Raw genomic sequence first — 15326 nt, 5'->3', positions numbered from 1 at the left:
TAAAAGTCAGCTTACAATGTAGCCTATGAGAGTCGCTCTATTCTGAATATAGAAACCCTTAAAAAACAAACATAAAACATCACTTACTGTACAATGTCTGCTGTCATAATGATGCCGACTGACAGAATTTGGTTATATTCCCGTTAAGATGAAAAATGACTCATAATTCTCGGGATAAAGGCGGATGGAACACTGCTTCTTTTCGTGTTGTTCTCGCCATTCCCGGGTCTAAATTGGCTGCCAAAATGTACCAACTTGTCGGAATACATCGTCATCCTCCTCCTATCCAGGCGAGAGTCATGATTTTCGATCTACAATAAACTTCTACGAGCAAAGGAAGCATCTTACCAGTTGAGGACGTAAACATAGCAGCATACGCTCGTGATCACGGCGTCGCTATAAATAGTTTTTCTGCGTTAGCGCTTATAATAACAATATCACTAATACTTGGTTAATATTTAAATCACGAAATGTAAATGAGTATTGTTGCCGCTTTTTGGATATTTTTTATTGGGTTTTCCGTCGTCATGTCTTTCATGATTGTGAACGATAGGCAAAATTCCCCCCAAAAAGTGCAGTTTCCCTTTAAAGGGCAAACACCACAGGATTTAAATCAGAGCCAATAATAGGAAATAATTAACATATTTAATTGATATTGTTAAGCCTCCAATCTGTGTTTTTGTCAGATTATAATTGTTGTCAAAAATGTAATCATTCAATGATCTTGAACATTCTAAGTATTAGCATTGGTATGGCCAATGCTGCCCCTCTAACTATTTTGTATTAGATTGACACCAATATTTGTAGTATCACACAAAACTAATGTAAAATATACAAACAACAGATGAATATATGCTTAGTACATTTTAACACAGGTGTAGCTCGACCCATTTTACAACAGAAAATAATTAGCTATTAACAGTAAATTATCAAATAGATTAATAATGATTTTGAGAAAATAATACAACTGGAAATTATGCAATATGTTACCACATAAGCCTTTGTAACTCGTTTTGAATTGGTTCGATTATTATTTATGTCAAATAATATATTGTCATATATATCATTATTGCAGGAGGCTGCAATATATATAGTGAAACAGATTTTAGGCCATATCGTTCATCCCTAACCTGTTGTTTAGCAGGAGCTGTTTGCTCCTTAGTGCCATTTCAACATTGGTTGTGTTGTTGTTGTGTTGAGCAATAGTCTTATTAATAAATGATCACATGGTCAAAGAGAGCTTTGTTTTCTTTCTATTTTCTCATGCACTCCTCACTGTTAAAATAAAAAAATAAAAATCCTCTCACTCAGGCTGCTCATCTACAAAAATATACCTGTGCATATTTCAATTCAACAGCTTTCCACCAAGAACCAAACATCTGCATTAAGAGCTGAGAATGAAACCCTGACAGAGGATTTTGTTCTGTTGGATTTCTTAGTTTAACAAGACCCGCAGATTAAGGTGCTTTAAAGTTCTTTTCACGGAGGCATTAACGTGTTATCTGTTAAGCTGTCAGAACAATAGATTTGAGAGCAGATACGAGGATAAGTCTTCTGGTTTAAAAAAGTCGATGTTGAGGTGTTTAAAAAAAAAAAAGAGCCTGAGAAAGGCTTTAACATAAAGTGGCACCTTACCCTGAGCAATAAAAGGCTTGGATGCTGCTGGGGGGCGAACTCTGGCGGCCACTAAATTGCTCGACAAGCTTCAAGTGTTGCCACTTTGGCCGCCAGACAAGGCACTTTCAAGACAAGGTCCTCGCCATCTTCCAGAGACAAAACATTGAGTGTTTTATGTTTTCTTTTACCTCCGTTTATGTCAAACAAATCTCCTGCTATTCTGCTAATGGATGTGCAGCCATGACAACACGGTGGCAATCAGTCCAAAGTAAGGCCATTTCGGTTTGTTGTGACGGCGGCAGCCTTAAGTGGCAGAACGAGGAGCGCGCTGGATGGATGAGGACTTTTTTTTTGTTCTTGCAATGCCCCACAAAGGCATGTTTGAAGCAATAAGCAAACACAGAGACAAACACGTACATTGCTCTGGATTGTGACAGGTAAATCAATTGATGTCAGCAACACAACCTGATGCTTGGAGCCCCGCTCCATAAATTGACAGGCCTGTAAAAACATCCCATCTTTGAAAAGAACATCTTTTATGCCCCGTTACAGCTCAGACATTGCTTTTAAAAGCATATGAGGTTCATATATCTTTCATTGAGAAATATGAATTTGAGGTAATATCTGAAATTGTGTTAAGAGGGCGGTCTTGAGCGTTGTTTGTTTTAAAACAGGCCCAGACTGTACCCAGTCTTTCTGCCTGACTGCAGCTGAGATAGGCTCCCACTCCGGCACCCCGAGAGGGATAAGCGGTAGAAAATTGGATGCATGGAAGTTTGTAGGCTTCAAAACACAGTGAGCCATAAAAGAGATGTACTGTATTGTTTAGTGCGCCACTTGATTTTCTCATTTATCCAGGTCATTGTATTTTTAGGGCATTCAATCGATCGGAACTGGACCGTTCGGTGTGTGTTGTATAGTACTGTATTCAGTGTTTCAAAAGGTAGCAAAAGTCAGTTTTAGACACTGTACTGTAAGATGACAAAAGTAATGGAGCGGCAACAAAAAGGTGTTTACCCGAATTGTGTATAAAGAGAGTATAGTATGGCCAACTAAACAACAGGCGCCATGATTGCTACCAAGGACGTGTGCTGCTGTGCATGCAACTGCTGCCCTTTAGACTAGAGATGTCCTGATGTCCCGATATTATCGGCCGATAAATGCTTTAAATTATCGGTATCGATTTCAACCTCCCGATTTTGCCGGGAGACTCCCGAATTTCAGTGCCCCTCCCGAAAATCTCCCCGGGGCAACCATTCTCCCGATTTCCACCAGGACAACATTATTGGGGGCGTACCTTAAAGGCACTGCCTTTAGCATCCTCTACAACCTGTCGTCACGTCCGCTTCTCCTCCATACAAACAGCGTGCCGGCCCAGTCACATAATAAATGCGGCTTTCACACACACAAGTGAATGCAAGGCATACTTGATCAACAGCCATACAGGTCACACTGAGGGTGTCCGTATAAACAACTTTAACACTGTTACAAATATACGGCACACTGTGAACCCACACCAAACAAGAATGACAAACACATTTCGGGAGAACATCCGCACCGTAACACAACATAAACACAACAGAACAAATACCCAGAACCCCTTGCAGCACAAACACTTCCGGGACGTTACAATATACACCCCCCGCTACCACCAACCCCCCCCCCATCTTTCAAAAATTATTTTTCATAAGAGTGTATAAATCCACTCCATCCCATTTTAACTATTTTTTCATGATCGCTTTCATATTTGCCTCTAAACCTTTCAAAATATGCCCAAATTTGCACTGATGGAAGTAAATAAACAGTAGCCTAATGGAACTGTAGACCACCACCTGAATCCCGGAAGTTCCTCTCGGTAACATGATTGCAACCCAGCAAGAACTTTTTTTTGACTGAATAGGTATGTCTTTTATCATGTTTTGTCTTTTTGAAAATACAGTACATGTACACAATGTTTTATATTAAAGCATGCACTGGATTTAAATTTAAAAAAAAAACTATTCGAATGCACTTCAAACTAGGGCTGAACGATTTATCGTTTTCAGATCGAAATTGCGATTTCAGAAGTCTCAATCTTGAGATCGTGAAGGCTTCGGTTTTAGACGAACGTTATTTAGCTCTCCTGGCTGACATGTCTGTTGTGTATATGCAGCCTGCTCGTGCTACTCTCATGCCTTGTCAAACTCACCAATCAGAAGTGGTAAACTACTTGTGAGCAGGGCATGCCGTCACGCTAACCAATCAGAGGCGGCCATTGACGAGGCTACCGCGTACACGCCCACTAACAACTTTGGTGAAGAAACAAACGTCCTGGAGGAAATGGCTGCTGCCGCCGGGTCAGAAGTGGAGGAGGATTTAGTTTTAATACAGAAGAAGAGCAGCACGTCTGTCATTTGGGACTACTTCGGTTTCGAAACTTCAGATGTGCATCAGAAACAGGTACTTTGTAAAACTTGTCGGGCCAAAGTCGCCACATCCCAAGGCAACACGACTAATTTATTCCGGCACTTGAAAAATCACCACCGGCAGTTACACGACGAATGTATGACCAAAAAGTCCGGTGAAAAGTCAACCCCGAGCGATTCAGCCCATTGTAGCAAACATACCACAACTTTGTTCTGCACTTTACCCTGACTTGTGGTGTCAGTTTTTGTAAAAAAAAAAAAGATAAATGCTAGTTTTCAGGAATATTATGTTCTATTGTTAACAGAATAGATGTGCAATATTTGGGTGCTGCTAAGCGGTAAATGAATGACCCACCTATTTTAATGTCTGACATATTTTTCAGAAGGGCAGAGGTTGGGTCATTTTGTTTTTGTAATAGTATTTTCTTTATTACCATTACTTTTCAATTTCACTTTAAAATATTGTTCAGGTTTCTTCCAGGGTTGAATAAAGTACTTGAATTGCTGCTATAGATGTTGATAGGCTAGCTCTCTTGAGCCATAAAAGACTGACCTACCTACTTGAGTATAAGACTGTTTACATAAGGTCAGGATCCTTTTTTTCCTTTATTGAAGTTGTTGAATTTTGTTTTTCTTATTATATATTAAGCATTGCTTTTTGTGTTGGAATTGTTTTGTATTTTATTTAACTTAAACTTTTTTATTTATCTTAACATAATTAAGGTTTTTGTACTGGTTTTAGTTCTTTAGTTTTAATAACTGCTGTTGGTCAAGAACTTTGGAGAATGTACATGCATGTTTCTTAATAAATACATGTTTGAAGCAATTCTTACCTTTTAGTATTCATCCTTGCATTACATAGCATTTAATGTTTTCATGGTATATCATTTTTTGTCATGTTTTAAATCTGTTACTGTTACTGAAGCTTGATTTGAAAAGAAATCGTGAGTCAAAATCGAAATCGCAATTTCTGTCAGAAAAATCGTGATCAGATTTTTTCCTGAAATCGTTCAGCCCTACTTCAAACCCTTCCGAGGAGCTGCAGACGATCAAGAGTATTTTATCCAAGGTTACGGTTTTAAGTGCATTTAAGAGCTCCCACTACTAAAAAGCAAAGGTGAAACAAAAGCTCAGGTAATAAAACAAAAGAGAAGTGGTGATTTAAACTTAGGAGTTGATGGGCAAAGTCAGACAGGACACTCAGCAAAGAAATGACGCATTCACATTGTGTAACAAACTGCTAACAAGCCAAAGAAAACAGCAAGACCATTTTTATTCCCTTACTTGTATGTAAATCTAAGTTCCATTTCTCCTTTTTCGCTCTCCTTAAACTCCTGTGTGACGAGCCAATTTGAAGCTCAGTCAACAGGGAAATTTAACAGCTAGGGCCACTCGGTGCACTTAATTGGCCATAACAAACCACTTTTAAATCCAATAACATAAAACTAACACTAGGGGTTAGTTTCTCTTTTCCTGCTTGCAGCCATGAACTGACTGCAGGCAACCTGAGCTAGCAACGACACCACAGACTTTTAATTAGCACCTCAAATCTACAGGCCTTGATTAGAACGTCCAGTTGGACAAATGATCGTAATCAAAACTTATACGGAACCAAGAATAAAAGAAAACACAGCAGTTACTGCTAATGTGAGACATTTTTCATCAAGCTCTGCATGCGCTTTAAAATGTTGCTACTTAGCAGTTGGTGTGACATGCACATGTGTTGTGCTCACTTACTGCTTTTTAGGCCTGCAGCTATCAATTATTTTAGTAATCGAGTAATTTTATCGATTTGTTTGATCAATTAATCGAGTCAACAGATAAAAAACACTTAGAAGCTTACATGCATAGTAAAAGGAAAAAAGTTTAACCCTTGTGTAATGTTCATATTGTTGTTACTCAGCCAGCGTTTGTGGGTCTGATGGACCCGTTGCATTTTGTGGCTTTTAATGCCTCATAATCAAACACTTTTATGTTAAAATACTAAACAGATGCTTACCTTATCCCAATAAACATCTGTTCAGTGTTTTAACATAAAAGTGATTGATTGTGAGGCATTAAAAGCCACAAAATGCAAGGGGTCCATCAGACCCACAAACGCTGGCTGAGTAACAACAATTTGAACATTGCACGGAAAATTTCTCTGCCAGTTTCTGCATCCCACAGGGATTCTTCTTTTGTGTTTCTGCACCTGCGGTTCCCACACAAGGTTGCAACATTGTTTGTCAACACTGTCTGCTCTCATTTTCTCGCACATTTGACCCTCTGATGTTCTGTGTACCTACACTCTGTCCTCCTCCTGTCTAGGCCTGCTGTGTGTGTGTGTGTGTGTGTTTGCTGTCCTTAAAAATGGCCAACTCGCATAACTTACTACTATGCGTGTGTATGGTCAAATCTACCTAGTAACAGCGGTCGGTCCTCACAACTACAAAAGTGAAATATTTTTTTACTTTGTGTGTTTTGCATTCTGAAGTGAGGTTGCAACTCTCTACTCCCATCTAGTGCTTGATGTATTTTTTCCATCATTCTAGCTATAGTGGAAAGGGGGGCCCCTCACAACCTACTGACCAAACATGGGTCCACACAAAGTAGGCAAGACATGTATGCGTGTGTGTGTGTGTGTGTGTGTGTGTGTGTGTGTGTGTGTGTGTGTGTGTGTGTGTGTGTGTGTGTGTGTGTGTGTGTGTGTGTGTGTGTGTGTGTGTGTGTGTGTGGTACACATAACATCAATTTCCACACTTCTATTAGCCCCGGGTTCAGTGGACCCGGACATCTTATATGTAATAGAAATGTGTAGGGGGGGTGTATGGTGTGTGTGTGGTCATTAAATATGTATTCTGATGTATGTTCTTCACAGAAAATGAGCCAAAGTCAGTGAGTCTCAGTTTGAAAAATTAATTAATTGTATCATTTTTCTTTTAATAAAAATCGAAAACGGGTCCCACAGACCCGAACACCACACAAGGGTTAAATAAACAACAATTATTCTACTTGTTTTAACCTTCCGTTTATTCTAACAAATGCACATAATCAACATTGTAATTGCACTTTTAACATGTATTTATGAAATGCAATTTTTAAAAAACTCTTCTGTTTGCCGCCCATAAATCACAGCGCGCACACACCACCGCTCTCATGTGCACTGTTTTTCAGTGGCCTTCCGGAAACTAGGTCCGTGTATTTAAAGTTTTGGGCATTGCACGCAACCCGGCTTTTATATATTTTTCTAATAGCTACACTCATTTAACAATTAATCGAAGCAATAGGGTATTAATCAAAGCTTTTTTCCTAATCAAATAATTGATTTAATCGAATAATTGTTGCAGCCCTACCGCTATTACAACATTGGTTGTGTTGCTGCGGTGTTGTACAATATATCTTAATAAATTAACCTTTTTTTTGGCCATAATTAGAGCATTTACATTAAATCAAAGAAATGCATGATTCATTAAAATAAGCACCAGGTACGCCCTGTAAACAAAGAGCCGCTTACCCAGGCAGTCTCCTGTCTGCCACTCCAGACACTGGCCATAAGGGAAGGAGATGACATAGGCGGTGGAGTCTACGCAGCGCTGTGCACTGCTGCACCACATGCACTCCATTGCCTGACTGGTGCAGTTGGCACAGGTAGTGTGCAGGGAGCACGGCTTCTTGCAGGGTGGGCGGGCACTCTGATTGGGGTTTCCTGTGTGGAGCAACAAAAGACAGGGTGTTGGTTTCTTCAGCCTCCTGTCATTGTGCAGCGTTTCCTTGCTCTCGCTCTCTCACCTGTGGCTTTCTCACAGATGAGGCCGTGAGCGGTGGCGGTGCACGGGTTGGCCCTGAGGCCCGACACCTGCGGCTCTTCCAGGTAGGCGCAGAAACCCGAGTCGTTGGGCTCGCCGGGCAGCCAACGCAGGCTGCTGTTGGTGAAAGGCGACATGTCCTCCCAGCCCCAGTACGACACGTTGATCTTCCTCAGGCCCACCCAGGGCGACAAACGCTGAGGAGACATTTATTAACACATAAAAAAATGCCTCAAACAGCAGCTTGTTTATATAGCAGATAAACTGCCATGACTGTGCTGCTCCGTCGCACTGTTTAAGAAATCATTGCCTGCTGCGTTTTATCTGTGGAAACTTAAGAAGCCACTAAAAATGGCAGTGAAATAATTTCACAGATGATTTCTCCATTTGCCTCCAGGGCTTCAAGTTTTGGATGTAAAGGTTGGGGGGGGGGGGGCTGTCATGATTGTGTTTGTGGACTTGACAACAAACGACATCCTCCGGATTTACAACAAGCATAACCACAGCAGGAGGGAGTGGAGGGGACGCAATTTTCTTTCAGTGCAGCAAGATGAGAAGCATTAATCAAGAGACTTGGGATTGGGTTGTTTCTGCAAGTGAAACGTTTTTTGCCAAGGACAAATCAGCTTTATGAATATTTATCTGGAACATTGTCTGGCTTTAATTGAGAAGGCAGACAAGACATGCAGCGGTGGTAGAATACAAAATTGTACCCAGGTTTGGAGGTGAATTGACTCTTCAGGATTTGGCAACCAGGTATAGTGGAACCTCGATTTTCAAACCCCCCAACTTTTGTTTTGATCGGTTTCTAAGATTTTTGCAAAGATTTTGCCCTGGTTTGTATAGAACACCTCATTTATCATACGGTCAAACATTGTTCGCAGTAAACTAGTTAGTTTGCCCGCTTAATAAGGTGCCCAAACAAAGAATCCAACGCATTGCTAACTCAACCAGAATACGACTCCAAAATAAACCACCCTCGGGCAAAAAGAAAGTTGCGAATGGCAGCACTTCTGATTATAAAAGGTGAGAAAAAAACTATTGAATTAAAGAGAGAACTTGTCGCAAAGTACAAAGGTGGCATGAAACACTCTCCACTCATCGCCCTCTTTTCTAAAAAGAGTCATTGGTGAAGGTAAACTCAATGTAAAATGTTAATTTATCCATTAAAGGCCTACTGAAACCCACTACTACCAACCACGCAGTCTGATAGTTTATATATCAATGATGAAATCTTAACATTGCAACACATGCCAATACGGCCGGGTTAGATTAGTAAAGTGCAATTTTAAATTTCCCGCTAAACTTCCGGTTGAAAACTCCTTTGGATGATGACGTATGCGCGTGACGTAGCCAGTGAAACAGAGGTATGGATCCCCCACTGAAGCCAATACAAACTAGCTCTGTTTTCATCTCATTATTCCACAGTATTCTGGACATCTGTGTTGGTGAATCTGTTGCAATTTGTTCATTGCAGTATGGAGAAAAAACTGAGCAAGCAAAGAAGAAAGTTGTCGGTGCGAAGCAGAGTATTTTGCGAGGGAAGTCAGCAACACAACACAGCCGGTGTTTCATTGTTTACATTCCCGAAAGATGCAGTCAAGATCGAAGAACTCGGACAACAGAGACTCTTACCAGGAGGACTTTGACTTCAATACACAGACGCCTGTAGAGAACTGGGACAACACAGACTCTTACCAGGATTACTTTGATTTGGATACACAGACGCAGACACGGTACCGTGAGTATGCAGCTGCGCTTCCAAACATTTGATCGCTTGCCCGTACGTGCGTGTCACGTACGTAACTCTGGTTAAATATATAAGCTTTATGAACCTTGGGTTAGGTGAACGGTCCTTTGGGCTGAGTGATTGTGTGTGTTGTGCAGGTGTTTGAATTGTATTGGCGGGTTATATGGACGGGAGCTAGTAGCTAGGAGCTAGCATAACAAACACCTAGGTGTTTTTATGCGGGATTAATTTGTGGCATATTAAATATAAGCCTGGTTGTGTTGTGGCTAATAGAGTATATATAATGTCTTGTGTTTATTTACTGTTGTAGTCATTCCCAGCTGAATATCAGGTCACCCCCGGCTCTCACAGCATCTTCCCTATCTGAATCGCTCCCACTCCCCACTAGTCCTTCACTTGCACTTTCCTCATCCACAAATCTTTCATCCTCGCTCAAATTAATGGGGAAATCGTCGCTTTCTCGGTCCGAATCGCTCTCACTTCTGGCCGCCATCACCGTAAACGATACGGAACTTTGCGGAAATGTTCAACTGACTACGTCACGCTACTTCCGGTAGGGGCAAGGCTTTTTTTTGTCAGATACCAAAAGTTGCGATCTTTATCGTCGTTGTTCTCTACTAAATCCTTTCAGCAAAAATATGGCAATATCACAAAATGATCAAGTATGACACATAGAATAGATCAGCTATCCCCGTTTAAATAAAAAAAATTCATTTCAGTAGGCCTTTAAATTCTTAATTATGGGACGTTGCTCAGATGGTTGATTCCAGAAATTTGAGGGTTCTGGGTCCCAATCCAGTTTCTGCCACCTAAATCATTGCTGTTGTGTCCTTGGGCAAGACACCTCAACCACCTTGCTCCAAGTGCCTCCCACACTGGTGTATGAATGTTTGTGGCAGGACTCACCTGCAGAGGAGATTGTTAATTTCAACGGTACTTTCCTAGGTAAATAAAGGTAGAAAAAAGTTTTTTTCGACATAAATTATACTCGATAAAATGTTTTATGTCAATTCATTTAATTTACATTATTTTTGATGGAAAAAATTGCTTTTGTTTTCATACAATTCCATTTCTGAGGTAGCACTACACTGTGTGGTACTATTCTGAGTACTTGCTGTCCCAGTGAACATTTGCAGCTACACGGGTAGAAATGACAAAAACAAACTAACGTGTCATTATATTGTGTGTATACTGCACAGTCTCCACTTTGCTGCAGCTTTATTGCTGCCCTCAATCTTCTCATGGATAAAATGTGTTTTCTCGATCATGGAGAAGGTAATACAGGACAGGCTTGTTTTCCTCCAGTATTTTTGTTCTTGTAAGCATGTCTGATTTGAACGATTTGGTGGTGTTTTTTTAAGACAGAATAGTGCAGTGGAGAAGCAGTGTTGTTATTGTCGGATATGGCTGATGCAATACACATCAGAGAAAATAGTGAAGAAAAGTTACAGCTAATCACGTCGGAAGTATTTTTTCCGCCTGGTTGATTTGATCAAAATTTTTAAAAAACAGCATTTCAATCAGATGCAATCTGATGAGGCCAAAAATCTGCAATCTCATGAGGCCAAAAATCAAGAAGAATGCTCCTCATAATTTTTTTTTACCTTGTCTTGTTGCTGCAGCTTTTTCAGCTCCTCCAAAACAAAGTCCACCTGCTTGGCAGTGGTGAGTGAGGCGATGTTGCCGTGGAGATTCTTGCAGTAGTGCTGAGCGTTGTCATAGCTCTCGCGGCTGGAGTTGATCCTCAGGCAGGCTTCGCCCACCATGCTCCAGCCCTCGCTGCACTGTTGGGCTGCAAAAAGATGATTGCTTTTCTTAGCATGTACGGGTAATAGGCCACACAAACCTGCTAAAGAGGAGTTTGTGTTCAGGTCAGTCTCTGCATTGCATTACATACAGGTTGTGATTCACAACTCTAAGTGTGTCGTACACACAGGCAAAATCAAGTAAAGAGATTTGGGTATGAAGTCACATCTAGCCAGCAAACAATGCTGAGAGTAACTTCAGCCCAACTATGCTCAAATATAATGGAAAGGTAATATGTATAAACAATTTTTCTGAGCGGTCTTGCTGTCTTACCCGGCAGGGCACGGCACTCTGACTGATTTTGGTCCCACAGACAGTTGAGATTTAGCAAGCAGCTTTTGCAGTTGGCCAGTTTGCTGCACACCTGTTCATTCCGCACGTGGCATGCAGTGAAGTTCCTCACGTTCTACAGACGGAAAATGAAGAGGACATCAGAAAATGTGCTGGTAGGCTAGTGAAGTTTATTTATTGTCTCTCCTAAGATGTACAGTTGTGTTCAAATTAATAGAAGTCCCATATCACTAGCAAGATAAATCACTGTTTTTGTTAGAATTCAAACTTCTACACTGCAAGTAAGTTTCTAGAAGGTTTAGTAAAGGTATAGAAAACCAACAGACCCAACAGGCATGACATGCATGCTGCTGATTCTGTGAAACTGAATCATTTACTGAAAGGGGCGTGTTCAAAAAAATATCAGTGCTGAGTTCCATTAGTGATGTCATTGATTATGTGAGAAACAAAAGATGTTAAACAGGTGGCCCTTATTCAAGGATCAAGGCAACTGACGCTGCATATGCTGGCTGTGCATTTGTCCTTGAAAAACAGAGTAAAATGGGTCGTTCCAGACACTGTTGAGAAGAAGAGCGTTCTTTGATTAAGAAATTAATAAAAGAGGGGAAAACCTATAAAGAAGTGCAGAAAATGATAGGCTGTTCAGCTAAAATTATATCAAACGCTTTAAAATGTCAGCCAAAACCAGAAAGGGGAGTCAGAAAAAGAAAAACGACTATTCGAATGGATCGGAGAATAACCAAAATGGTAAAGGCTCAGCCAATGATCAGCTCCAGGAGGATGAAAAAAGATCTAAGATGGCCTGTGAGTACTGGAACAATCAGACCACGTCTATGTGTAGCCAAGCTACCAGCAAGAAGCCCCCGCAAAGTCCCATTGTTAAAAAAAAGACGTGTGCTGAAGCGGTTACAATTTGCCAAAGAACACATTGACTGGCCTAAAAAGAAATGGCGTAATATTTTGTGGACTGATGAGAGTACGATTGTTCTTTTTGGGTCTAAGGGCCACAGACAGTTTGTCAGACATCCTGCAAACACTGAATTCAATCCACAGTACACAGTGAAGACGGTGAAGCATGGTGGTGCAAGCATCATGATATAGGGATGTTTCTCGTACTATGGTGTTGGTCCTATTTATCGCATACCAGGGATCATGGATCAGTTTGAGTACATCAGAATACTGGAAGAAGTCATGTTGCCGTATGCTGAAGAGGAAAGGCCCTTGAAATGGGTGTTTCAACAAGACAACATGACCCCAAACACAGCAGCAAGCGAGCAAAATCATGGTTTCAGACAAACAGAATTCAAGTAATGGAGTGGCCAGCACAATCCCCGGACCTTAATCCCATTGAAAACTTGTGGGCTGACATAAAAAATGCTGTTCATGAGGCAAAACCAAGAAATGCAGAGGATATGTGGAACGTAGTACAATTATCCTGGGCTGCAATAACTGTTGACCGGTGCCAGAAGTTGGTCGACTCCATGTGCCACAAATGTGAAGCAGTTATCAGAAACCATGGTTATGCAACTAAATATTAGTTCATGATTCTCAAGAAAGTTGAATATGCAAGCCTTTCTTAGTTTATACAGTACATTTGAGTTTTGTAAAGAAATATGTCAGCACTGCTATTTTTTTGTTTTATATTTATTGACTTTCTGTAAAATGTGATCAAATTCAATTACTTTTTTCCAATTTTCTGGCTTTGAAATAGAATGTGCAGTGCCACCAATGCATTTGTGTTCATTAAAATACAATTTATTTGAATAATTGAGGTTTACTCACCTTTTTAAACACACTGCTATTATTATGAACATAACTGTACCACATCACAAATTCAGCTTGTTATTATGGCTTATTAAACCACAATGAGCACATGCAATAGTCACAACTAAATGTGTGCCAACGAGTTTAGGGAGGAATATAATGGTGCTCTGTTGCCCCCTGTTGGTCGACTCACCGCAGTACAGTTGCTGGACGCGGAGATGCACTTTTTGCCGTCGCACCATTGGCACCCATTGGTGTTGGCCGTACAGCTGGCGCAGTCGGAAAATCGGTTGCATCGCTCGTCAATCGTAGCTGAGAAAATACAGCAAGAAGAGTAAGAGGGGCGTCAGTGTGTGTTTTTATAAGGTTAAGTTCTCGTCTGCCTGACCTGGTTTTGGCGGGCAAAATGGAGCAAGAGCAAGGCTCCCTGTGTTCATGCTGGCCTCCCAGGGGATACAGCGGTCCCGGCTCCAAATGCAGCGGACCCCAGGACCGGCATTAGCGCACCCCTCCTCCGTGGAGAAGGCCTGGCAACTGGATGGCCGATACACCAGCACATCGTTGAGGAGCACCCCGGAAAAGCCGCCGAACACGAACATGGAACTAGGGGAAAGGAAGACGTTAAAATGTGAGATTGTTGAAACACTAAGGTACACCTTTGTCCAAACAATACTGTCACATGACTGTAACTTTGCGTCTTATAAAGATGGCCACTGACGTTGTGAAAGCTGAATGGACACCAGGCATGAATTAAAGAGGCACTTTGACACTTTGTCTCCGTGTCACACATTACACCTGCCAAGATCACTTCAGGCCTTCACAATAAAAGCGCTGCGCATTACAACCTGTTCGACTACACGGAACAAAATTAGGGTAGGAAAATAGTTGCTTAAATTACTTTGGACTAATCACAAAATATATAATCAAACAAGAAAAAAATACGCTGATACAAATAAATTGGGCTGTCAAACATAACGAGTTGACTCATGTGATTAATCACAAAAAATAATCGCATTAATCATGTATGACTGCAGATTAATCAAGTCATTTAATTTGACTGTAGATGCTTTTTCCCTTTCACCTGAAAGGCGGCGCAGGTTGTTATATGCTCAGTGATCAGGTCAACGCATATGTCTGTGCAAAGATGAGTGAGGAGACAAAGACTGATGTGCTCGCTGGCAAAATTCACTTCAAAATACACCCTAATTGTACTTTAAATAAAACTGTTTGCAGGTTTTGAGCAAATAAAGAACATGCATTCAAGTAAAACATTAAAAATGTGTTCTTGTATGACATTCTGACAATAAAATTGCATTTGTGTCCAAATATTGGGCTCTAATTTTGGTAAATATAAATTATGCAAGCAAGTAAAAACCTGTGATTAATCATGATTATTCCAAATTCAAGTGATTAATATAATTTTAAAAATTAATAATTTGAAAGCACTATAGTACCACAAATGTTTGTAGAAATATATGTTCAGTATAACTTTTTTTTAGCCTTTTTAAAAATACATACAACATAGCTGATTATGCAAATTAAATGATTACCGCCATGAATGTTCTGTGGGAAACACTGATTATTGTAAACAGATTTATTCATAAATTATTCAGATTAGTAGAATATCTGAAAAATTAGTCAGTAGTAAACAAGTCTTAGTTTGAATCTACAGCATCTCTCTCTCCCCCCCAAAGAACAGACATCAAGGTTTTGACTCACCCGTTGCTGACCACAGCAGAGTGTCCAAAGCGGTTGACGTCTCTGTGCAGGTCGGGCTTTGGCAGGAGCCTCCACTCGTCGCACGCTAATAGAAAAGAGATAATATTTGGTGAGTTTTTGGTGATTTTAACCGTTTATTTGGCTTAACAAAGTGATTAATGCTGATGACTGGAGGATAAGAATCTTGGC

General features: G+C 40.6%; 1 protein-coding gene across 1 annotated transcript in view; it reads right to left on the bottom strand.

The window, feature by feature from the left end:
* atrnl1b (attractin-like 1b) overlaps positions 1–15326 on the bottom strand; it is a 116406-nt gene that overhangs the window by 78150 nt on the left and 22930 nt on the right. The window contains exons 11-17 of the mRNA XM_062055654.1: positions 15138–15222; positions 13807–14021; positions 13612–13730; positions 11637–11769; positions 11162–11349; positions 7791–8004; positions 7516–7707 (exon numbers count right to left, since the gene is read on the bottom strand). Coding sequence (XP_061911638.1) covers positions 7516–7707; positions 7791–8004; positions 11162–11349; positions 11637–11769; positions 13612–13730; positions 13807–14021; positions 15138–15222 — 1146 coding nt within the window. The remainder of the gene's footprint in view (positions 1–7515; positions 7708–7790; positions 8005–11161; positions 11350–11636; positions 11770–13611; positions 13731–13806; positions 14022–15137; positions 15223–15326) is intronic.

This window comes from Entelurus aequoreus, linkage group LG08 (assembly GCF_033978785.1).
Source record: "Entelurus aequoreus isolate RoL-2023_Sb linkage group LG08, RoL_Eaeq_v1.1, whole genome shotgun sequence".
Taxonomy (NCBI): domain Eukaryota; kingdom Metazoa; phylum Chordata; class Actinopteri; order Syngnathiformes; family Syngnathidae; genus Entelurus; species Entelurus aequoreus.
This window is presented reverse-complemented; position numbering and strand designations above follow the sequence as displayed.